The 26,103-nt window shown below is 43.0% G+C and overlaps 1 protein-coding gene and 1 pseudogene across 3 annotated transcripts in view; both read left to right on the top strand.

The window, feature by feature from the left end:
* LOC121718901 overlaps window positions 1-20,515 on the top strand; it is a 41,133-nt gene extending 20,618 nt beyond the window's left edge. Inside the window, exons 1-6 of one of the 3 annotated variants that reach the window (XM_042104323.1) lie at window positions 7,373-7,762; window positions 10,156-10,428; window positions 11,665-11,862; window positions 12,294-12,467; window positions 18,365-18,412; window positions 19,629-20,515. In XM_042104323.1, coding sequence (XP_041960257.1) covers window positions 10,170-10,428; window positions 11,665-11,862; window positions 12,294-12,467; window positions 18,365-18,412; window positions 19,629-20,452 — 1,503 coding nt within the window. In that variant the 5' untranslated portion in view covers window positions 7,373-7,762; window positions 10,156-10,169 and the 3' untranslated portion in view covers window positions 20,453-20,515. Of the gene's footprint in view, window positions 1-7,372; window positions 7,763-10,155; window positions 10,429-11,664; window positions 11,863-12,293; window positions 12,468-18,364; window positions 18,413-19,628 lie in introns of those variants that run through there. The other 2 variants (XM_042104321.1, XM_042104322.1) reach the window with 2 other exon arrangements.
* The window catches only part of LOC121718896, a 172,851-nt pseudogene extending 147,236 nt beyond the window's left edge, over window positions 1-25,615 (top strand).
* The last annotated feature ends 488 nt before the right edge of the window (window positions 25,616-26,103 follow it).

Below are 26,103 nucleotides of genomic sequence, written 5' to 3'. Positions count from 1 at the left end.
AAAGCAAACAAGGAAAAGAAATAGCAACACAATCACGAAAAACACTCAAATGTGCACAGTCTGAATGAAAAGCAGCACTGGTTGAAGCCTGGAAATATTGTAAACAAAGTAGCTCTATAGTTTATCAGTCTACTGGTTAGACTGTTCAGTTTCCCCACGTGTGTTTAAGTTTCAAATTAATACCTTTTCTCCTTGGGACAGGCCCGTTTGAGTCTTGGAAAATACTTTTCCATTTGCATCGGGATTGAAATGATTAGAACTTAGCAGTCAATTTGAATGCTAGCCTGGCGGGCCATCCTATGTCATTGAAATGTATAGTCTGGAATCGAACCATTCACCTCGCTTAATCCAAGGGGCCGGCAGAGAATTGTCTTTCAAACTGCCTAGGCATGCAATAGGCCAGCGCTACGACCATATCCGTATCCGGTCGGCAAAACGGCAAATACATCCTTCTTCGAAAGGAATGACTTAAGTGCATTGTGTTGCTCAACTTTCAAAGAAAAGCACAAGTCCAACTCCTCCAAAGTTGACGCCAACGCCGATTCAAACAACCGCTCTTCGTTCGCCATAGCCACCTTCCTTGTTGTTCACCGTCGCAGGACTGTCGTTATCCTGTTAAGCCCGCCTTAAGACTCTCTAACAAAATAGAGTGCTGTGATTGGATGAAGTCCACGGCGTCAGCCAATAGAAATCCCTATGGTTTGATACTAGACGTACAGGCTGAGCAAATTAATTTGCCGCCGCTAGGGTGCGTCTAGATTTCTAGGCTATTTGAATGCAACAATTTTGAACAAATTTGTACAGCGTGCTAATGATGCTAACCGGATTTAATAGCAATTTAGCCAGTCGTCTTGCACGATTGTGAATGTTTGGATTACATGTGCATGAGGAGGGATGCGCCTGTTGAGAGGGAGAGAGAGAGTAAGGGGCAAGGACTCATTGAGAGTCTGTGTTGAGGTAGGCCTACTTCTATCGCCTACTCTGGTAGAGTTGCACATAGCTACAATGCAAGATATATTTAGCCTATTTATTTATGGACAACGTAAGGCGGGAGGTGTGCGTTTTAATTATCGAATGTTCAATCGAACATATTTTTTATTGATATCGATTACATGTCTATTGCGATACATATCGCTATCGTTTTATCGCCCAGCCCTAGTTCTTACGTTGCCCGCAAAGTGAAGTGAACACAAATTGCGAGGGAACGCAAAAGTATTGCGAGGGTCCATGTACTTTTGCGTTCATTCTTTGACAAAGAATAAGATTTGCGAGTGCATTAAACATGTGTAACATAACACTTCCTTGAGTTGACAATAACATTTTACTTACGAACTGAGCACTGGTCGTAGACTGCCGCGATGGTAGCTGTTATCGACTAATGTTAGCTTCATGGCATATACTTAGCCTGGCTAGTGAGTGTTATGTTAGCATTGTCCAAATGGGCATTAAAGCTGCTAGGCTAGCGAGTGCATTAAACCTGTATAACATAGCACTTCCTTGAGTTGACAATAACGTTTTACTTAGGGGAAAGGCCATAGACTGCTGCGATGGTAGCCTACTGCTCCAGGCTTAAACAGCAACCTTTTTGCAAAGTCTGTGGCATATTGTTCCAAAAAATAAACTGAAGCAATTTGATCCTCAACTCTGGGTTCTTGGGCAAAATGCATTGATGAAGTTCTATTCGTGCATAGTGCACAAGCCCGTTGACATTCAGCCATCCTTGCATAGGCCTACGAAAACTGACACAGAGCTAAACGAATTTTGTGGGCATGGTCTCAACTGGGCAAGCTCATGAATAGTAATGAGCTGCTCTATCAATTCCACGTCAAACTGAAGAGCTTTTGCAATTGGCCTAATTTCTCCGCTCATTTCTTTTCAGTGGCTAGAGCTGATAGAGGAAGTAGCTGTTAATTTTCACATTCACGACATAACACAAACACATATGGACCTAACATATAAAAAAAAAAATACAAGTAGCCTAAAAACGGTTTTGTGTGGCAGGGCACCTTTAAGATTTGCGGACTGTTTCCCGAAACCATCGTTGCTTAAGAACATCATGAAATCTACGAGTGATCCAGAGTACTCGTTACTGGATTAGGCCTACTTAGGACTGACTCAGACTGACTTAAAACCGCTAAGATTGGCGCCTTACACTTAACAATCTAGTTGACGGGAGCGCGCCGCGATTCCAGTACAACTCCCATGATTTCTGTCCGACTTTGGAAATGTAGTCGCCGACTGTGAAAACAGACCAAAATCGTACAATGTAAGGCCGCCATTAGGTGTATTTACTTGTAATAAATCAGATTTTAGCATGCAAAATAGCATAGATTTCATGTTCATAATAATGTGATTGTAATGGACAAAAATGCAATTAAGTTATTAAATGAGACATTGTCAGAATTCAAGAGTTCACTATCCGAAATTTGCCAGTTAGAATAAAGTGAGAGCGCTTGTCTTGGTCATTAGTCAGGGTCCAGGCGAGCTTCCTCGGAACACGGCGGCTCTGTGCTGGCATTACCGCTTGTGATCGCGAAATGCATCTAGAACTGAGCTGGCAGATGTCAGCCCAGAGTGACTAACGTGGGCACCCGAGAAGCTTAACGTGACATTGTGCCTTAACCGCAGAGACTTTCTAATGAGGAGACACAGCACTAGTTAGTTTGTAACGCTACACATATCACACCCCTTCCTCTGCAAAACGTCGACATGTGAATACATTGAGCCAATCATGTGGTGTGATGTGAATACATTGAGCCAATCATTTGGTGTGTTGTGAAGACATCGTGCCAATCATGTGTTGTGATCTCGCCGCTGGAGCAAGATTGGTGTCGTGAAGCCTTGCGCACGCGCATTTTCTGCTGAAATGGATGCCCGACGAGTGCCCAAAAAGCGTTGCCATATGGCCGCCGAGTGGAGGGACTTGCCTAAAAGGACTTTGGCTTACCTGGCTGTGCTGGCAGAGGTCACGCAAGATGCCAGACAACAGAATCAATGCTGCACGATATAAGGGGTCTAGACTGGATCTGAACTATGTGAATATGACAATTTAGGTGGCAGAACAGCATGAGTATAATTATGCGGAGATAGTGTGACGGGCGAGGTAGCTGCGGGATCCTGAAGTGCTACGCCGGATCACACCAATCCGGCTGTGCTGGCAGCCCTTTGGCGAGATCTCTGTGAGCACCCCAACAAAGCCAGTAAGGTTGGGGCCCCTGGCCAGGACCCTGCGACAGGAATTAGTATGTCAGTGCTAAGCAGCCCAAAATAGGCAAGAATAAACATTGTGATAAGGGTCTGATCTGAATTTGGGGATATGAACTCATGTCTTAGCTCTCAAGTCGAGTAAGTTGATGGTGATTGGAAGCCGATGATCGGGAGAGGCAGGTTCTGACCTACAGATCCCTTTGATTAAAAGAGAAATGTGGTGGCTGGAGAAAACTGGGCAATCTGATCCAGATATTCATTTGTTAAAGAAAATGGATGCCTGCAAGATAAGATTTAATAGTACCTGCCTTGAATTTCAAAATGAGATGGGCGTAGGACAAAGGAAGTGAGTGTCAATGGAGACCCTAGGAACTTTCAAACTTTTTCCAGTCTTGGCTTCTCAATTTATATTAGAACAGCAAGAAGTTGCTGGCTCAGGTTCTGAGATGACTGCTACGACATCTTTCTTATAGCAGTAAATGGCATCTGGAGCTTGTGGCCACATGAATACGTTTTTATTCCCTGACTGACGCATGGCATTGACCCTGATCTCTTCTCCCACATCATCAAGAACCTGGCCTGCATATGGAAGTTCATTGTGTCACAATCACAAATTTGCCGTTTAACTCCTGATCACTTCCCCCCCTCGGTGCCTCCTCAGAGGCTTGGGTCTCCCCAGTGTTGGATGTGGTGTTCCTCAAGTCAACATTTACAGGCTGGTGACATGAGTATGTTTTCATTTCGGCATGTTTGCAAAAGCACAACACCTCCCTGTGCCTGATTTGTGCTGCTTGGGATGACAAGATCTGGTGGATTTTTAAAGTGCCCCTCACAGCTTTCATGTTCTCCGGGATCATGTCGTCATATTTTGCTATGGCATTTTCACTTACCCAGCAGTAATGTATACTTGTTCCTTTGTAATGTACACTTGTTCCTTTGTAATGTATACTTGTTCCAGACTTTTTGACCAACATATCATACAAGTGCTGCGGGGTCTGCAGCTCACCCCCACGCAGAACATGTTGTGTGTGCATATTGGTCTGCCTCCCTCTCCACAGCAGCACCGACGCAGAACATATTGGTCTGCCTCCCTCTCCACAGCAGCACCGACGCAGAACATATTGGTCTGCCTCCCTCTCCACAGCAGCACCGACGCAGAACATATTGGTCTGCCTCCCTCTCCACAGCAGCACCGACGCAGAACATATTGGTCTGCCTCCCTCTCCACAGCAGCACCGACGCAGAACATATTGGTCTGCCTCCCTCTCCACAGCAGCACCGACGCCATCTGGAGCACTCTTTTTGTGACTTCTTTTCGCGTACTTCTCCGAGTAGTTCCATGTTGTGTGCGCAAAACCAAACAGGAATGGCACAGTACTCAACAGATAACAGTTCCCTTTGTTCCTGTATTGAGTAAGTGGTCCATCGCTGATGAGGTGTAATGTTGTTATCTGCACACTGCTCGCTCATCATGACGAAGACAGTCTGAGACTGTTGCATATGACTTGAGTCCAGCTACAGTGTAGAGAACAGCCGTATGAATGGTTGCCTGCTTTCGACTGCCTCCAAAATGAAATGACTGGATCTCTCTATGCAACTTGCAGGCATAGTTCTCTGAGAAGTCGACATGAACAGCTTCAGTCGGTGAGCGTATCTTTCACATAACGAAACTGCTGAGATTGATGAATCCAGATGTACTGATGCATAGCAATTTCTTCAAGCTTACTTTGGAAGAGCTCTTTGAGTTGTTGTAATGTACCTGTGGGTGTGCAATTTGCAACATTGGCAAAGGTCTTCTCACCAATACTAGATGTGACACGTTCCCATTGCTCTCAAGAGACTTCAGCACACTCTAATTCTGGTAATTCAACCTCGTCAAAGCAACATTCTGGACACATACGATCCATGCAAACCTTCTTAAGGTTACACAATTATGATCAACAATTCTGAGATGCTAGTCGTCTTCAGAAGTCCTTTAATGGCAAGTTTCTGAACCAGCAACCTCATATTTTCATGTGCGACACATGCACGTGTCTTGGTCCCTGGACTTTGGCTCTAATGTAAAATGGACGATTTCTTTATTGGTAATGGAGCTCTTTGAGGGGCTTGGTCAGAACTCTTCTTTGCATTTTTTTGTTTATTTTTAGTGATTGTTACGACCCCCTGTGCCCTCTTCAGGCTTGGCATAGACAATGCACTGATAGTGGTGTCTTTGGTTCCACTAATTGGTTAATGGTATACACCTGGGTTAATGGGTTGGGCTATATACAGGGTTGTTTCTCTCTCTCTGTCTCTCTCCCTTGCTGGGTCACTTCTGGGTTAGGCACAGTTCTAATTTGAAGACCCATTGATAGATTTCTTTCCTACAAACTTCTTATCTCTTTATCTTTCACTCCTCTTTTGCAACACCATACTGACGCTTGCGTTACACCCACACACTTACATACATTGTAGTTTTCTCCCCTAGACATCTTGCAGGGCTGTACAGTGCGACATATATGTTACAAAAAAAATAGTTTGTGCGATGGATGATTTACCAACGTAGCACTGGTGCTACAGTATACAGTTTTGCTTATGACAATACGAATACGAACGGAGCTCTTCGTTACGCGCCCGGTGTAGGCTCCCGGTGAAACGCTTGTTTGTTTGTTTGAAGTGCGTATAGAGTACTTCTGTGAGCGGGGAATTGATGTAGGCTACTTTGATTTCAACTTAGTTGCAGTCTACGCGATTAAAAAGTATGTCTACTTGTTTGTAGGCCTAGTATCCAAACAATCCAACTCAAAATCATACAACACCTTGCAAATTATCCTCGCGAATCGAACAAGTGATTGCTATGTTTAGACTTGTGAACTGCAGTAATTTAATATTTAATGATGACTTTTAAATAAATGTATTTTGGTTGACCAAACCACCTTGTCCGCCTTCCTCTTTTATGTTATGGTCTCGAGCCGGCCGTAACAGTGATCGTGTCTTTCTTGCCTGCTAAAAGAACACTGTTTTCATCTCTGCACAGAAATTTGACAACTGCTTGCCTTTTCTCTGCTGATAGTTTCTTGCGTCCCCTTACGTAAGGTCAAGTGAGCTGATGGTTTCTTGCTTCCCCTTACGTAAGGTCAAGTGAGCTGTCGGACAGAGAGAGGAAGAGGGAAGCAGAGAGGGAAATGGAAGGCAGCATCCCTGGAATACAGAGATAGAAAAAAGATGGCAAATGCGTTGTTAGACCCAACACCTCCATCAATGGAGAACACTCCACCAATTGATGTAGCTGTAACTCCAGAGCCATCAGAGAATGATGATCCACCACTGAATGAGGGTTTTAGTCCACCAGTGGCTTCCACACCAGAGAGGGTTAAGATTGATAGCAGTACTTAAGATGGAAAAACTGTGCAAAAGACTGCAAAAGGAGAAGAGTTCACTGCAAACGCAGGTTGTATATTTGGGGAAAAAGCTGGGAGAGTTGAGAAAACAGAAAGATAAATGTCAAAAGAGGGAAAGTAGGTTGATTGGAAGACCAAGTCGAGGCCCTATGCTGTATGGGTGAAGCGTTAAAGGTGTCCTCAGAGATTTTACACACGGGCATTTCAAGGGCATAACATGTTTTTGTCATATTCAGCAATCATCTCACGGCTGCTAGCTGGCCATTCCATGAGTACACTGTAAAACTACACCCAGTATCTTTCATTGTGTGAATTCAATATCTGACGTGGCCGTGAGATACTGAGTATTTTGATATCTTAAATTGAACTTAAATTGGACTTGGGCTGGAACTAGAGGAAATTGAACAATAGGCTATTGTTTTGAGGTCAAATAATAGGCTATAGATTTTATCACCATATTTTCATAATTTCTTAGTTTTACATGATGGATTTAGGCCTATTTCATTCTAAATTAAATGTTTCTAAATGTTTTACAAACCTGAAAATTGTGTTTATAGACATACAAGGTTAAAGTGTCATTTTTACTGAAATAAACATATCATCGAGACAAAGGTTATTTTTGCATTTTGATAGGAATAAACACAGATATACTCTGCAAAGAAATTCAGGTGAAATAGGCCTATATAACTTTTCTAAGAAAGAAGTAAAAAAATCATCCAAACTATCCAAAAAAGACCCACACTCCGATTCAGCAGGTGGCGCTCATGCAACACAGATGTGAACGAAACGCCACCCGTGACTGACTGAGTTTGGCATCATTCTCTGGCATCTTTCATCCAGAGTTCACAATCTTCTAGGAGTTTTTTTTTTTTTTTATCTTAGCTTACGTGTTTCAGAGTATGCTTGGCAGCTCTATAACAGTGCACCTTGCCATAAGCAGTTAATGTAGTCACGATATATTCTGGCCTGAGACGCTGCTCAGTTAACATTAGCTCAACAAGCTATTGGACACACTTGGGGTTCCACTGGAAGCCGCCGAGGGAACAAGGCCACGGGGATAGCGCCACTGGTGACTCCGGGAAAGTCGGTGGTTCCTTCGGCTACGAGGGAACACAATCATCCGCAGCTCGGAACCGTGGAGAGAGTAGCCCACTCACTAGACCCACATCAGATCTGTGAGTAGCCTAACGTACAACAGAAGAACCCACATAGCTAATTTGACTGTTTGTTTGATTGCCTTTTGCAGACGGCTTTTGCAATTTGTGTTGCACTGGTTTTAAGTTAACGTTAGGCTATCAGTGGTCACTTATTTTGTAGCCCAAGTTGCAGTGGCCGTGATCTGAGGTGACAGAATAGCCTGGCAATTGTAATTACATTTTTGTAACGTTAGGGCCACTTGTGCATTGTTTTGTTTTGTAGCTTTGGATTTTCTTTTCGATCTAACGTACTCCGAGAAAAAGCTTCTCGGACAAAGGCAAGCCAAGTTGAGCCTATTTGTTATTGCCACAAACAGTGATACTCCACTTATCAGGAAGGTTGAAGGTCAAGGGATAACTTTCCATTGTGCGATGTTTTGGCATTTTCTACGGAACCCTGGAGGGGTCATTGCAAAATGTTTTGTTGGTGTATATCCAGAAAACATGTCCTCATTTTGCTAAATTGTGTGCTCATTTTACTAAAAAGTAAATAGTGCGCTCATTTTATGAAATTGTGCTCTCAATTTAGTAAATCATGGTCATATTTTACTAAATTGTGTGCACAATTTACTAAATATTGCGCACATTTTACTAGTAGCCTACACTCGTTTTACTGTGCGCACAATTTAGTCAAACGTGCACACGATTTAGTAAATTGTGTGCATAACATGTGCTCACAATTTACTAAAATGAGCGCACAATCTAATAAAATGAGACCACTTTTTATTACAATGAGAGCGCTATGTAAAACGAGCACACATCAATATACTAAATTGTGCACACAATCTAGTACAATGAGATCACAATGTACTAAAATGAGCACACAATTTACTAAAATCAGAGCACATTCTCTTGATATACAACAATATCTTGCAATGACATTTGACATTCAACCATTCGAGGTTGTTCACTTATTGCTACAGGGTGATGTACAGCACTATAACCACTCCCAAGTTTCAAGCAGTTCCGAAACCTAATACTTAGGGGTTAGTTGTATAGACCAGAATACAACTAATAGACCAGATAGATTACAGAATCTAGAATGGCCAAAGGAAAGACACTGCTCAACCAATCAGTTTTTCCCTAAAGACCATCTGACATTTAGGCCTACTGGATCTACATACATAATACATTGCTCTGTATAATTTTACTGCTTAGTCACGCCTGCTGCAGGGTGATGTACAGCACTATAACCACTCCCATATGTGACACTGCTCAACCAATCAGTTTTTCCCCAAAGACCATCTGACATTTAGGCCTACTGGATCTACATACATAATACATTGCCGTGTATAATTTTACTGCTTAGTCACGCCTGCTGCTACTAGTGGGAGTTGGTAACTGCCACTTTCATCCAAAAGTTGAAGATGCATTAATTGCGCTCTGCACTTTGATTTAAATGATGCTGGTTAGGAGAGGAGAGGCTGTGAATTGTGGACCATGGCTGCATCCCAATAGTCAGTACTAACGTCGGTTAGAACGTACTACTCAACCATCAATTTAGTATGTTATGTATGTATGCGGGCGAGTAGTAAGCATACAATTTTGACGTACTACTACTGTGATGTACTGCGTCTCGCCTTCTGTATGGGTATTCGGATGCAGCCCATGTTACTTTCTTACTGATTCAGAACTGCAACTCCTTGATGACCATGAGGTATCATCTGAACTCACTATTTTGATTTGATCACAGTCAAGGAGCTCACTGTCAGCGGGGAAAGGGAATATGTAGAATGTTTTTATTTTCCACGACAACTTGATCATTTTCTAAGGTGTGTGGGAACGCTCACTGTATTGTTAATTAGGCCTGGCTGTTGTGGAAGAAATTTAGCTTAAATATCTATAAAAACTGAGAGTCTGAAATAAGGTTTTGTCTTTCTCGTTAGTTGTTTATTAATCTCTGCGCAGAGAGGTCTCATAAGCATCAGGCAAAATCAGGATACAGAGACAAAGTCTGTGCACGATCAGTTGTTTCTCACACACACACCTCGCACGGTATCATAATCTCATTGTATCATTACACCTTCTCTGCACACACACACGACTTGGTCAATACAATGAGTTAGTTAAGAATCAAGGACATTAAGAACATTTCTATCGTCATACAACACATGATTTGCCATCTGAACATCAGTTACCAGAACAGAAGTATCAAATAATAAGAACTTTGAGAACTAGGCAATAGAAGTATCAATTATAAGGAACATTGCAAACTAGGAACACAAATATCAAATAAAAGGTTAAAGTCCATCTTTGTCATTGTCCCCTCACACTGTCGATCGGCCTTGCGTTGTTGATCACTTCTTCATTATGTTTGCCGAATTGTCCTTGCTCTGAAAAAAAAGTCTGACTGGATTTCTTTTGAAAAACAGGACTGAAGCCTGATATGTCCAGATATCCTGAACCATCACAACAACAGCCAATGCCCGTGAAGAAGGTCAAGTCAGAAGAATGTTATGAGTTCCTTCAGAAAGTCAAAGTGGAAGAAACCCCAGGTCTAGAACATGGCTGCAAGACAGAGATACTCGCATTCCAAACCTTCATTGTCAAAGAAGAGAAGTGGTCACCAGTGCGAATTAAAGAAGAAGAAGAAGAAGAAGAATCCAATTTAAGGGAATATGGACACAGCGACGTTTCCCCTGATAGTAAGTTGCTGCTAGTTTATATTGTAGAAAATTAAATTCTTGCAATGGTCCTTGTACAACCCCAAAACAGAAAAAGTTGGGACGTTGTGTAAAACAGAATGTCATAATATACAAGTCTTGTAAACCCCTATTTAACAGCAAAAAGGACATAGACAACATATCAAATGTTGAAAATGAAAATGTGGACTATTTCATGGAAAGTATATGTTAATTTTGAATTTGATGCCAGCAACATGTTTCAAAAAAAGTTGGGACGGGAGCATGTTTACCACTGTGCTGCTTCACCTCTTCATTTAACACCATTCTGTCAATGTTTAGGAACTGAGGAGACCATTTGCTAGAGTTTTGATGATGAAATGTTGTCCCATTACTCCCCGATATAGGATATCAGTTGCTCAACAGTATGGGGTATTCTTAGTCATGCTTTCCATTCCATTATGCACCTAATTTGACAAATCTGGACTGCAGACAGGCCATCTTGAGCACCTGGACTCTTCCTCTATGGAGAAATACTATTTAAATATGTGCAGATTCATTTTGCCATTGTTTTCCTGAAGTATTCAAGGTCGTCCCTGGAAAAGACATTGCCTGGATGGCAGTATATGTTGCTCATAACCTGTATACATCATTCAGAATTGATTGTGCTTTGACAAATTTGCAAGATGCCCATGCTGTAGGCATTAATGCTCCTCCACACCGTCATAGATGTTGGGTTTCGAACTGAGCACTAAGACAAGTTGGATAGGTTGGATACTTAGATAGGCCCTCTCCTCTTTAGCCCAGATGAGTCCATGATTTCCAAAAAGAATGGCAAACTTTGATTGGTCTAACCACAGGACCTTTTTCCAATTTACCTCAGTCCATTTTAAACAAGCTCAGGCCCAGATAAGAGGGTGGTATTTTCTGTATCATGTCTCAGTACAATTTTAGCTGTTACAGTTTTGGCTGCAGTTTTTGAATTGAGTATCAAACTTGGCACATAGACAATGGTTATCAGAGATTGTCTTGAGCTAATACAATGACAGGTCTGGAAACAGGTCTGGTGTTGATGCAGTGCCATCTGAGGTATAACATATATTTTACATGAAATAGTCAATTTTGTCATTTTCAACATTTGATATGTTGTCTGTGTCCTTTTTGCAACTAAATATGAGTTTAAGAGATTTGCAGATTATAACATTCTGTTTTTATTCACATTTTATTATCTGCTTGCTATCTGTTCCAATCTGTTTGCAGGTCAGAAAGTGGAAGAAAGGCCTGAACTGGAACCTGACTGGACGACTGATATGCCAACATCACCGCAGCTGACCTGCAAGGAGGAAACGTATTGCACCGTAGAAATCAAAGAAGAAATGAAGGAGGAAACATATTGCACCATAGAAATGAAAGAAGAAATGAAAGAAGAGGACTGTCACGAGGATGTGTCTTTTACAAGTAGGTTGCTGAATATCTTGAATGAAAATCGTTGAAAAAACGAATTCATGTGTATTTAAACATGTAACATGTATTTAAGCAATAAGCCCCAAGAGGCCGTTCTATATCGTGAATATAGCACAGCTGAGGGGTGTTGCTAGGCTGAATATCTTGAATGAAAATCATTGAAACAAATTCATTGCAATGTGTATTTGATATGATACCTGGGCCTGTATTCACACTGTCATTATAGGGACACCAGGCAACGTTTTCATGTTAATTACTCATCTTCGTAAGTCGGTATATGGTTAAATGACGCATTACAGGGCGAATGAAGGCTCACCATCTGCTAGCTCCCTAGAAGCTTGCTAGAACTGTCAGTCCAAAAGAAAAAAAAAGAAAAAACGAGGTTACCATGTGTAATCTAATCCTGTATGATTATCTGTTTGCAGTTCAGGAAGAAAAGCCTGGAATAGAATACGACTGTAACGCCGAAATGTACACATCACCACAGTTGACCTGCAAAGAAGAAATCAAAGCAGACGCATATGTTCCAGAAGAAATTAAAGAAGAAGAAATTGAAGAAGAAAATGTTAGAGAATATGGTCATGGCTCGTCTCCTATAAGTAAGTTGCTGAATATTTTGTATCATGAAAATTGTTGAAAAACAAATTACAATGTGTTATTGATCTTTCCAAAGACCTGGGCCCAAACACTTATACTATACTTATTCTTTACCTTCTTTACCTGGGGTAAACAGGCACACGTATATATCTTTCCAAAGACCTGGGCCCAAACACTTATACTATACTTATTCTCTACCTTCTTTACCTGGGGTAAACAGGCACACGTATATATCTTTCCAAAGACCTGGGCCCAAACACTTATACTATACTTATTCTCTACCTTCTTTACCTGGGGTAAACAGGCACACGTATATATCTTTCCAAAGACCTGGGCCCAAACACTTATACTATACTTATTCTTTACCTTCTCTACCTGGGGTGAACAGGCACACGTATATATTCTTTACCTTCTCTACCTGGGGTAAACAGGCACACGTATATATTCTTTACCTTCTCTACCTGGGGTAAACAGGCACACGTATATATTCTTTACCTTCTCTACCTGGGGTAAACAGGCACACGTATATATTCTCTACCTTCTCTACCTGGGGTAAACAGGCACACGTATATATTCTCTACCTTCTCTACCTGGGGTAAACAGGCACACGTATATATATCTTTACCTTCTCTACCTGGGGTAAACAGGCACGTGTATATCTATAGGGATCCCGTCTGTGTTGGCTGAGAGTTAAAGGAAAATCCCCCCCCCGCCGAAAACAACCGGTTTGACTTGCTGCAGCCAACAGTTAGAGCTTCCAGGCAGATACAGTAGTACACTTTAGCGCTGAAGCTGCCCGGCTACAGCGACTCGAGTGAGGTAAAACCCATTGTTTTCGGTTTTTTTTTTCCGTACTGACTACCCAGTGACCTCGAGAAACGGAAATCTATGTTAAAAATCGCCGGGAATTATCATTTTAATGACACCTCAAGCCTTGTCAGTGGCTAAAATAAAAATAAAATTGCCCTCGGGATGAATAAAGTATCTATCTATCGGTCTATTTATTATAGCAGTTCACATATACATTTTATTTGATGATGGCCAGCTGGATAACATCAGAATTAAGGCGGCTTTATGAAAGCATGAATTATTTAAAACAGAAGCAGGCCGTCACATAGGGTTGCAAACGTCCGTGATTTTTCAAAAATCAACAGGAATACAGTATCTCAGAGAAGTGAGTACACCACATTTTTGCAAATATCTTGTCATGGGACAACACTAAAAAAAATTACAGTTTGCTACAATGTAAAGTAGTCAGTGTACAGCTTGTGTAACAGTGTACAAATGTTGTCCCCTCAAAATAACTCAACACACAGCCATTAATGTCTAAACTGCTGGCAACAAAAGTGAGTAAACCCCTAAGTGAAAATGTCCAAAGTTGGGCCCAATTAGCCATTTTCCCGCTCTGGTGTGACTCGTTAGTGTTACAAGGTCTCAGGTGTGAATGGGGAGCAGGTGTGTTAAATTTGGTGTATTGCTCTCACACTCTCTTGTACAGGTCACTGGAAATTCAACATGGTACCTCATGGCAAAGAACTCTCTGAGGATCTGAAAAAAAGAATTGTTGCTCTACATAAAGATGGCCTAGGCTATAAGAAGATTGCCAACACCCTGAAACTGAGCTGCAGCACTGTGGCCAAGACCATACAGCGATTTAACAGGACCGGTTCCATTCAGAACAGGCCTCGACATGGTCGACCAAAGAAGTTGAGCGCTTGTGCTCAGCGTCATATCCAGAGGTTGTCTTTGGAAAATAGACGTATGAGTGCTGCCAGCATTGCTGCAGAGGTTGAAGGGGCGGGGGGTCAGCCTGTCAGTGCTCAGACCATACGCCGCACACTGCGTCAAATTGGTCTGCTGTCGTCCCAGAAGGAAGCCTCTTCTAAAGATGATGCACAAAAAAGCCCGCAAACAGTTTGCTAAAGACAAGCAGACTAAGATTACTAGAACCATGTTCTGTGGTCTGATGAGACCAAGATAAACGTATTTGGTTCAGATGGTGTCAAGCGTGTGTGGCGGCAACCAGGTGAGGAGTACAAAGACAAGTGTGTCTTGCCTACAGTCAAGCATGGTGGTGGGAGTGCTGGGGCTAAGTCTGGGGCTGCATGAGTGCTGCATTGGGTAGCTACAGTTCATTGAGGGAACCATGAATTCCAACATGTACTGTGACACACTGAAGCAGAGCATGATCCCCCCCCCCCCCCCCCCTTCGGAAACTAGGCCGCAGGGCAGTATCCCAACGCATAACCCCAAACATACCTCCATGACGACCTCTGCCTTGCTAAAGACGCTGAGGTGGAAACGGAAGGTGGAGGAGCGCAAGGTCTCTAACATCTACCAGCTCTGCAATGTCGTCATGGAGGAGTGGAAGAGGATTCCAGTGGTAACCTGTGAAGCTCTGGTGAACTCCATGCCCAAGAGGGTTAAGGCAGTGCTGGGAAATAAGGCGTTCTACATACTCGACGCACCCGACCGGTAGCGCGACACCGTGACGTCAAAATGACGTAGATCTTGCTGGCGCGCCAGGATTTTAGCCAGGTAGCGCGAGGTAGCGCATCGCTCTTTTTTTTTCAGACGAGCGCGACAAAGCGGAAACAGGAAGATGGACTAGTTCGAGGGCAAGCGAGAGTTGCAGTGTTTTGTTACAGTCGTGAATTTGTAATAGTTTGCTGAATAAGTTAATAAAGTTACCAGCGAGAGTTGCAACACATGGAATTAAGAGGAAAGAATAGAAACGAATTTTTCAAACAAAGGATATCTATTAAGGCCTGAACAAAATCTCTTTCCACTTCAGGAAATAATAGCAGAGCCCGTTTACATTCTCTGCTAGTGTTTCTTAATGCAGCTTCTTCTGCTGTGTAACGTAGTTAGCGTTAATCTTTTCACAACAGCGACACCTCTGTTCAGGAGAATATTGCAACTAGTGTCGCGACCACGACGCGCGAGTATAAATGGTTACGGCGCTTCTGTGACGTCACATTGGCGCGCTACAGGTCGGGTGCGTTGAGTATGTGGCGCACTTAATGGTGGCCACACAAAATATTGACACTTTGGGCACAATTTTGACATTTTCACTTAGGGGTGTACTTACTTTTGTTGCCAGTGGTTTAACGGCTGTGTGAGTTATTTTGAGGGAACAACAAATTTACACTTATTATACAAGCTATACAAGCTGTACACTCACTACTTTACATTGTAGCAAAGTGTAATTTTTTCAGTGTCTCATGAAAAAATGTGAGGTGTGCTCACTTTTATGAGATACTGTGGAAATTATGGGAATACAATAGGGGACTTAAATGTAGTTGCAAACACTGTGCTACATAATCTTAGTTAAAACAACCAGATTTAATGTGAATTCATTTGAATTTATAGCACTTCTCAAATCTAGTTTTTGGAAAATTTTCAATTTCAAGGGGCGTAACCAGCGCTGAAATAACGGGTACATCCATATTGTATACACTGATTTGTGCACACACACATCGGTTGTGCAAAGGCAAAAACCAAGGAATGGCGCGGTGTAGGGCTGCACAGTTATTGCAATTGCAATGTGAACCAACGCAACTACCCAATCGCAAAAGCTACAAATAATCATGCACAGTTAATTTTTTTCACCTTTCACAAATCTGATTGGTGAGCTTCACAGTTGGTCTGTGGTTCTTGTGCACCAGGCGTGCTCACTAATAAGGGGTGGCACAAATTAAAGGGACATGTGGAATATTGAATTGAATCAATTCATTAACATTCAAAAATCATATTGCAAATGGTAATCGCAATATCTGTCAGAAAAAATCACAATTAGATATTTTCCGCAAATCGTGCAGCTCTGCAGCAACGCTGTGACCTCAGTTACGGTTCTTTGTCTTTGTTTTGGGACGCTCGAGTTGAGTTTAGGTACTTTGCCTAAGCCGTGCATCAAAGCAAAAGTTACTGTGTCGGCCTGGAGTTACGATACTCGGCCTTTGTTTTATGTAAAGTTTGCCACGCTTAAATAGCAGTGTATGTATTGTCACGGCTTCTACACACAGTTGCGTTCCGTCAACGCATGCCAGTGGGTGTTCCCAACGGTAACTATGCAAATGGCTTGAAGTATAATCGTAATTTGATTGGTTGGTGCCGTCCGGCGATTGGCTTGATTGGCCGGTGCCGTCTGTCAGTGCAGCAACAGTTTAACTGTTCAACGCGAGAGACGGGAGAAACGCGACGCAACGGACCCACAATTCAGTTCGACAACGGATGACGTAAGCCCATGTAAAGTGAATGGGATGCGTCTCCAGCACTGCAACGCACGCAGCTGTGTGTAGAAGCCGTCACTGAAGCACTTCTAAAACACAATACCTGAATAAAAATGTGGCTGAACAAATATGGCTGTTTTTACTAATTGTACTAATAGCATTTAAAGGAGAATTCCGGTGTGATATTGACCTAAAGTGTATTGAAACATGATACCGAGTGTGAACGTATGTCTCATAGCCCATCTCGGCTTGTCCCCTGCACTCCAAAATCTGGCGCTAGTTAGCCGATGCTACCAACAGCTTTTTCAATAGTGGTGCTTCGGCATCGGGCTAGCCATGCAAATAAATCACTGTTTTACACCCATTTACAAGGCTCAATGTATCTCCACACTTCATTGGTAGACTTCCGAGGGCCCTGACATTTAAAACGAGACATTGATAACTTTGAAAAAGCACTGGTAGTTTACTTACAAGACGATTTATACAGACAGTATCTTCACGAAGTTTAGCGTTTGCAGCCATCTTGAATTTAGTCACGATAAGTCGAGCAACGAGTAAGAATGAACAGGTATGATAAGGGATCAGATTCCAAAAATAATTCAGTGGAAATGCATGGATTCTAGTTGCTGCTACTGGAAGAAACTGGAATCCATGCATTTCCACTTAATTATTGTAGGCATGTACCCCCCGAGACATTATGATCTTCCGGAGTACCCCCAACACCACCAATTGTTAACAAGTTTTTTTTTAAATTGTTTTATTAATATTTATTTTTATCAATTTTGTCGAGAATAGTGAATAGGATCATAAACATATGATACAAATCTCATCAATAGTCAACATATGATAGGCCTACAAATGTGCTGAATATAATGATTTTAAATAGATCTGCACCTAATCTCACACACAATCGTCTTGTTGAATGCAGTGATCTTATCTGCTAGGTGCTTGTCTTTGCCTTGTAACTGGATATTTAACACATTGAGCTTTCCAAATATATCGCTAAGATAGGCCAGCTTCGTCAAGAAATGTTCATTAGTGAACGTGCTTGCAGATTCGGAGCTCAAACACGCGACAGCACTTTACCTCAGGAAAGCCACCTTGCCTCGCTGTGAAACAGTACAGCCTTTTGGTCAGCTCCCATCTCCTCTCAAAGTGCGGAGAATAGACACGCTTTTAAGGGCCGGGTCTTGATGAAATTCACCACTCTCACAACCTCGTTCAAAATCTCTTTCAGGTCGGGACTAACTAAGCTGCCTTGACACGAGCGCTTCCCTATGAATAACACGTCCATTGCGCATCGGGTGCTACCTGGGCCTACAGTAGGCTACAGATAAAAAAATAAATAAAAAAAACTCCTGTTTTTCACGTCAGTTCGCGCCCCACCTGGCATGTCTCCGCGACCCACAGTTTGAGAAACAATGTTTTACCCTCTCTGTCTCCACTCTCGAATATTTTTGTTAATGCGGAGAAAATAAGTTTTTAATGTGCAGTGCAAATGCGGAAGTTAAGTTACCAACGTGGGATAGAGAAAACATTTGAAAAGGCATAGGCTATGACTTAGATCTTTTTTCGCGTACCCCCTGATATCAGTCCACGTACCCCTGGGAGCACGCGTACCCCAGTTTGACAACCGCTGATTTAAAGAATGGCCCATTGCTCTTCAGGTAAAGTGATGGTCGAGATGACATTGAAACACAGACATCAAAGTGAAGGTAAGAAATTATTGATTAACAAAAATTATACATTAGATGAATGAATAAGCAAGATAGACAGATAGATCGCTATATACTTAATTTAGCTAGCTAGGACAACGTAGCAGCCCAACAAATAACAAACTGCTTTGTATCATAAACAAAAGCATTGTAAAGCATGCCAGCCATATATATTCGTAAATAATTTTTCACATATAGCTGATTACCGGTAGTCACTCAGTACCACATGTCAATGACTGCTTGGAGCTGTGTGTTACATACCATGACACACCTCCTACGAGCCTAGCCTAATTGTGGGGCAGCCGTGGCCTACTTGTTAGCACTCTGGACTTGTAACCGGAGGGTTGCCGGTTCAAGCCCCGACCAGTGGGCCACGGCTGAAGTTCCCTTGAGCAAGGCACCTAACCCCTCACTGCTCCCCGAGCGCCACTGTTGTAGCAGGCAGCTCACTGCGCCGGGATTAGTGTGTGCTTCACCTCACTGTGTGTTCACTGTGTGCTGAGCTAATTCACGGATTGGGATAAATGCAGAGACCAAATTTCCATCACGGGATCAAAAGAGTATATATACTTATACTTACTTAATCACACATATGCCAAGCTCCGCAATAACAGTTCTGAATTAAATACATATCCTGCCTTTTTTGTAACTTGATGAATCACAGTGAAAATGCTTTTTTTTATTTAATTGTGTATTTCAGTAAATATCAATCAAATTGCAGTTGTGGTGTTTTGATTTAGTAAAGATAAACCAAATAACAATATCCAAAAACATTTATACTGAAATTACAAAAACAAAAAACAAAATGAAAAAAAAAACGATTGATGAAAATGTATTAAACAGGTGGATATAGCGTTTTGGAACCAATTGATCCATCAACTGTGCATCTGAAGCAGTTTGGTAGTATAATTTGACCTATGTTTTACCAGTGGTAGCCTACTATATTGTAGCCTATTATATTGTAGGCCTATGTCCAATTGGTCAGAATGAACATTGATTAATCAAATACCCTATTGGTCAAATCAAATGTTTTTGTTTTTGGGCCTTACAATATTATTTCCTATGCATATTGAATATCAATGCAATGATGGAATGCAATTAATCAATTGTTAACATTGAGGTGAATTAATCAAATATTAGTATGTTTCATGACTTTAATTTCCCCATGCATGTCTTTAATTGTAATCTGTTTTTTGTTTTGTTTTTTTCATTTCAGACACTCGTGGGAGTATTGGTATTGACTGTGATCCTGAACCAAAAACATGGTCCATTCTTGGTAGTTTCATGGCATTTGGATCAGATGACCTGTTCTACAGCGCACCTAATACCACCCTTGATGCTCTTGCGGCGTTTCCCCACTTGGCTCCAGCCACAGCCCCCCTGTCATCACCAGCGGCCCCCGAAGGCCTAGCCGCCCCAGCCCTAGAAATGCGAGACCCGTGTGGCCAGAAATGCCGAAGACAATGCACAGCCAAGTTTAGTGAGGAGAGACGGCAGGAGATTTGGAGCAGTTACAGGGCCATGGACTTCGCAGAAAAGCGCATGTTCGTGTTTCACAGCGTCAGCCAGCTGCCGACGGCAAGATCTTATGGTGCTGGAAGTCGACGTGGCAGGTCGTTTGTTTACAGGCTAAAGGACAAAGATCGAGTCCCGCAGCAAGTCTGTAAAACATTCTTTTTGGCCACACTGGGGTACCATCCCACGAATGACTCTCTGGTCCTCTCTGTGATGAGGAGGGAGATAGGAAATGTGTCAAACCTGAGAGACCAAAGAGGAAGGCACGCGCCAGCCAACAAGCTGGACATGCAGCCTGTGTACGACCATATTGAGTCCTTCCACCCATCGGTGAGCCACTGTGGAAGGGTGCAGGCCCCACATTGTCGGTACCTTCCCAGAGACATCACCGTCAAGCTAATGTATGCTGATTATGTGGAAAAGGGTAACCACTGCTCCTATGAAACCTACCGCAAAGCTGTGAAGCAGAAGAACATCAGCTTTTGCAAAACGAGGGGCGATGTGAGGAGTGCCTGCTGGCCATGATGGGGAGGATGGGGTGCTGGCCGTGATGGGGTGCCTACTGCTGGGGAGGATGGGGTGCCTACTGCTGGGGAGGATGGGGTGCCTACTGATGGGGAGGATGGGGTGCTGGCCGTGATGGGGTGCCTACTGCTGGGGAGGATGGGGTGCCTACTGATGGGGAGGATGGGGTGCCTACTGCTGGGGAGGATGGGGTGCCTACTGCTGGGGAGGATGGGGTGCCTACTGATGGGGAGGATGGGGTGCTGGCCGTGATGGGGTGCCTACTGCTGGGGAGGATGGGGTGCCTACTGCTGGGGAGGATGGGGTGCCTACTGCTGGCCGTGATGGGGTGCCTACTGCTGGGGAGGATGGGGTGCCTACTGCTGGGGAGGATGGGGTGCCTACTGCTGGGGAGGATGGGGTGCCTACTGATGGGGAGGATGGGGTGCTGGCCGTGATGGGGTGCCTACTGCTGGGGAGGATGGGGTGCCTACTGCTGGGGAGGATGGGGTGCTGGCCGTGATGGGGTGCCTACTGCTGGGGAGGATGGGGTGCTTACTGCTGGGGAGGATGGGGTGCCTACTGCTGGCCGTGATGGGGTGCCTACTGCTGGGGAGGATGGGGTGCCTACTGATGGGGAGGATGGGGTGCTGGCCGTGATGGGGTGCCTACTGCTGGGGAGGATGGGGTGCCTACTGCTGGGGAGGATGGGGTGCCTACTGATGGGGAGGATGGGGTGCCTACTGCTGGCCGTGATGGGGTGCCTACTGCTGGAGAGGATGGGGTGCCTACTGCTGGCCGTGATGGGGTGCCTACTGCTGGGGAGGATGGGGTGCTGGCCGTGATGGGGTGCCTACTGATGGGGAGGATGGGGTGCTGGCCGTGATGGGGTGCCTACTGCTGGGGAGGATGGGGTGCCTACTGCTGGGGAGGATGGGGTGCTTACTGATGCTGCTGCTCTGTGGTGAATTGGAAAGTTCTGCTTAAACCAAGAAAAAACGCACCAAAGTTGGGCCTTATTTGTGCATCATTTGCTAACTCAGATTCAGATACGCACTTATACTTACCTGTCCCCTGGGGGAAATTTGTTGTCACAGAAAAGTAGAATTGGTTGAGATATAGAGTGTGGATGTGCTGAATTAAAAGGATCTGCTAAAGCCAAGAAAAATGCACCAAAGGCTGAGATTCAGCAGTGACGTGGCTAAGGGGGGTATGTCTATTATCTCGCTAGATTGTTGAGCGATGATGGCAGATGGGATAAAACTTTTACCATAGCATGTTTTCTTGTGGGTTATTTACCTCTGTGTTCCAATCCATTCATGACTTTTAAATTGTACAGTGTGACCTCTGTGTTTGTGCTTTAGTCTATATGTAGCATATGATAACATCCATGAACTTTTGAATTGTCCTTGGGTCGCTTGAAAGGTTCTTTTATAGGCACTATTATATCTCTGTTATTGTTGTAACTTTGCATTCCAAATCAATTAAATTATGTTGAATCATTAGAGAGGTATGTGTTTTCTGTGTTTATTTATAATTTGTTTAATTCAGTGCAACAGTCTATACAGCCTATGGACCCAACTGAGAATATTCTTGGTTGTTATGGAGGTATGCAGGTATTAATAATAGCAACAGAATGCAACCGGATAGCAATAACTAGATGGCTATAAGTAATTGTTCATTCAAAATAAATGCCATCGTCACCAGATTTTATGTAGGTGTTAACTATAATGATCTTCTATATCGTGTACAGCAACTATATATATATATATATATATATATATTTCAGTTATCTGAAAGTGCTGTATGTAAATCATTTAGGAGGGTGAATAGACATAAAGCTCCAGGACCTGACAACATCCCAGGTGGTGTTGTCAAGGCTTGCGCATCTGAACTGGCTGAGGTATTTATGGACATCTTTAATCTCTCCCTGCTTCAATCTGTTATCCCTGCATGTTTCAAGAGGTCCACCATCATTTCAGTCCCTGTCTTCTACATTAGATCCACTCCAGTTTGCCTATAGGCCAAACGGGTCCACAGATGATGTGATAGCATTTGCTTTGGACACTGCTCTCTGTCACCTGTATAAGAAAAACACCTATGTAAGGAGGCTCTTAATCAACCCGTAGGGGTGTGTGTTAAGCCCCCTGCTTTACTCGTACACTTATGGCAACTCACACCTCAAACACCATCATTAAGTTTGCTGATGACTCCACCATAATCGGCTGTATCACGAGTGATGATGAGTCTGCTTACAGAGCAGAGGTGGCAACCCTGACATCCAGCCCATGACCGCAAAGACCTGTACCAGCAGATACAGAGACAGTTTCTATCCACAAGTCACCAGGATGCTGAACTGTTATTCTCTTCCCCATAGCTAATCAACCTGAAACCTCAGAACCCCCACCCAAGCACACAACATACCCCCTCCCCACATGCGCGCACACACACACACATACACACCATTTCATCATCCCCCCTCCCACACACCCCATTACACCCACCCCCCCACACACACACAAAATACACCATCTTAAGCTGGCTCATAAGTATAAGAATTTCCTGACTTAATTTTATGAGTAGATAACAATAAAACTACTTGAATTTGAACTTGAACTATATTGATACATATATTTGAGCTGTGGTATCAAACGTTTGACTGGCAAATGTTAAGTCAAAATGTGTTGATACATCAGCTAGCTAGCTGGTAAAACAAATGTGCTATGTAACGCTATAGATAAGCTATCTAACACCATCTCATCAACATTTTATTCCAATTTAGAATATTGTAAAGTCTGTGGTAAAAAAGTAAGAATTTCCAAATATTCCCCAGATTAACTTCTCATGGGAAGGTTTTTGGATAAGTTTCTGGAGTTTTACTGATTATTTTGCACCCTTTGTAACTCTGGTCACAACCTTGGAGGCTGAACATGGATTTCCTCATGAACTTGATTAATGTGATTAAAAATTCATAGTGAACATTAACCACACTTTGATTATGAATTATTATGATTATATATATATAATATAACATATGTTGATCGCATATGGTGTTTAGATAAATGTCGGCCTTCAGAAATGAGTAAAGTAATATTATGTTGTGTCACGTATTATTATGAAACACTCAATAGTAAACAGATCACTAAAGGGCACAGTGCCATCAATAACTTAACATGACATTGGATATGTGCTTATGTGTCAGATTTATGAGCATTCATCTGCCGACATGTTGTCTCCAGTTTCCTACTTCCTGTGTGCATCTCTGTTGACATTTATGTTTAGTCCTTTAGACCTTTTATCCAATCAATACAAAATTTACAAAAATGCATGTCTTGTAGGTCTTTCCAGATAGAGGAGCAAAGATGGATATTGAGGAGTGGATTATTTTCCTGGTTTCTTTTCATGCCCCTTTTTTGGGGAACACAAGTTAGCATTATATCATTGATTGCAATAGGAAAGACAGCTAGTAGTCACACATTACGTCTAGTTATTAATTCACAGGACATTCAATCATTTTATTAACACAACGGTTATGAAGAAATGTGTATATGTAACTGACTCATGTCGAACCTATGTATATTACCAACCTAATTAGTTTCCAATACCCCAATGTTGAGGACAAATTTAGCCTGTAGCTAACACTTACCATAATTATCCAATGTAAAACGTTAGCTTGCTAGCTAGCTAACTGTGGAACTTTAGTATAACATAGGCAATTATCTCGCCTAGTTGTAGGAAATACGTTTGTATTTCAAGTGACAGAATTAAGGGTTGACTTATGTAGGTGACGTTATGTCATAAAGTAAAGCTTGCCGAACTTAGTTATACTCGTTCGTGACACTCCTGTTAGTAAACTGGAAATAGCAAAAAATGTAATGTATGGAATGTAATGGTCACCTTCATCACTTCATGAACACACAGATGACTCTCACACCAACCTTATTTTGTGCCTTTTATTCAAGTTTATTCAAAGATTTAGTAAGTACAAGCCCTTTTCGCTCCCCACTGCAGCGCCATAGGTTTCCATTCAATCGAAACGATCATATTAACCCCTAAAAGGGGGCGTGTACGTGCAGCACATACAAAGGAAAATCTCTGAGGGTAATTGTTGCATCATAATACGGTACTCTCGGTTCGCGAACATTCTAATCTCATATTTTCTGATCTTTGCAGGAGAAGCCCAAGGGGACGCTGAGGAAACGAGAAACCAGGAGAGCCATCCCACCTTGGACCACTACGTGACTGCACAGTGCAGTGTGACTTCATCCCAGCATTTACATCAGCGATCAGACCTCGTGCAGAAAAAGCATGAATGCTCCCAGTGTCTCAAAAGCTTCGCCGGACCATCCCCACTCGCCTATCATCAACGTATTCACACCGGAGAAAAGCCTCATCAGTGTGCGGAGTGTGGGAAGAGTTTCAGAAGCAGGTTGCAACTCGCCATTCACCAGGTCACACACACCGGAGAAAGGCCCCATCGGTGTGCAGAGTGTGGAAAGGCCTTCGGTCAAGTATCCCACCTGAAGGCTCATCAGATGATCCACACAGGGGAACGGCCGCATCAGTGTCCCGAGTGCGGAAAGGCCTTTCGTCAAATGAGCGACCTTAAGAAACACCTTAGGTTCCACACTGGGGAAAAACCGCATCGGTGCTCGCAGTGCGGCAGAGCGTTTACGCAGATATCCTGCCTCAGGACACACCAGAGGACTCACGCCGGAGTGAAACCGCATCGGTGCCCAGAGTGCGGAAAGACCTTCTGTGAAATAAGCGGCCTCAAGAAACACCGGATCGTCCACACTGAGGAGAAGCCGTACTCGTGCGCTCTGTGTGGAAAGAGTTTCAGGCGCAACGCTGATCTGAAGACCCATCAGCTGGTACACAGCAATGATAAGCCGCACATGTGTTCTCTGTGTGGAAAGAAGTTTAGTCAACGGGTCAATCTTACTAGACACCAGCTGCAGATACACCAGCGAGCGAACACTGGGGACAAAACAAGACGAAAATGCTCTCAGTAGGGCTGAGCAAACACTGGGGACAAAACAAGACGAAAATGCTCTAAGTAGGGCTGAGCCAACACTGGGGACAAAACAAGACGAAAATGCTCTAAGTAGGGCTGCTTGAGGGCAGTGGTAGTGTAGTGGTTAAGGAGCTGGGCTAGCGTGCAGTAGCCTGTAGGGTGGTGGTAGTGTAGTGGTTAAGGAGCTGGGCTAGCGTGCAGTAGCCTGTAGGGTGGTGGTAGTGTAGTGGTTAAGGAGCTGGGCTAGCATGCAGTAGCCTGAAAGTTGTTGGTTCAAATCCCGGCTTCCACCGTTGTGCCCTTGAGCAAGGCACTTAACCTCAAGTTGCTCCGGGGACAGTGTAATCACTTGTAATATAGCTGACATATATATGTAAGTCACTTTGGTCAAAAAAGTGTCTGCTAAATATAATGTAATAATAATGTAATATTGAACAATATAGGGAGAATATCAAATTGTGTTTCATTTAAATTGTGTTTAGATATTATAAAACGGCAATTAGATAGATAGATAGATAGATAGATAGATAGATAGATAGATACTTTATTGATCCCTAGGGGAAATTCAAGCCATTTGTCAAGAAGAAGGATGTTTTGGCTGTAGTCCCGTGGATTCATAGTAGGCTATTTTGTTGCTCTGATTAGTTCTATCCAA

This window comes from Alosa sapidissima, chromosome 9, assembly GCF_018492685.1.
Source record: "Alosa sapidissima isolate fAloSap1 chromosome 9, fAloSap1.pri, whole genome shotgun sequence".
In the NCBI taxonomy this organism is placed as follows: Eukaryota; Metazoa; Chordata; class Actinopteri; order Clupeiformes; family Clupeidae; genus Alosa; species Alosa sapidissima.
This window is presented reverse-complemented; position numbering and strand designations above follow the sequence as displayed.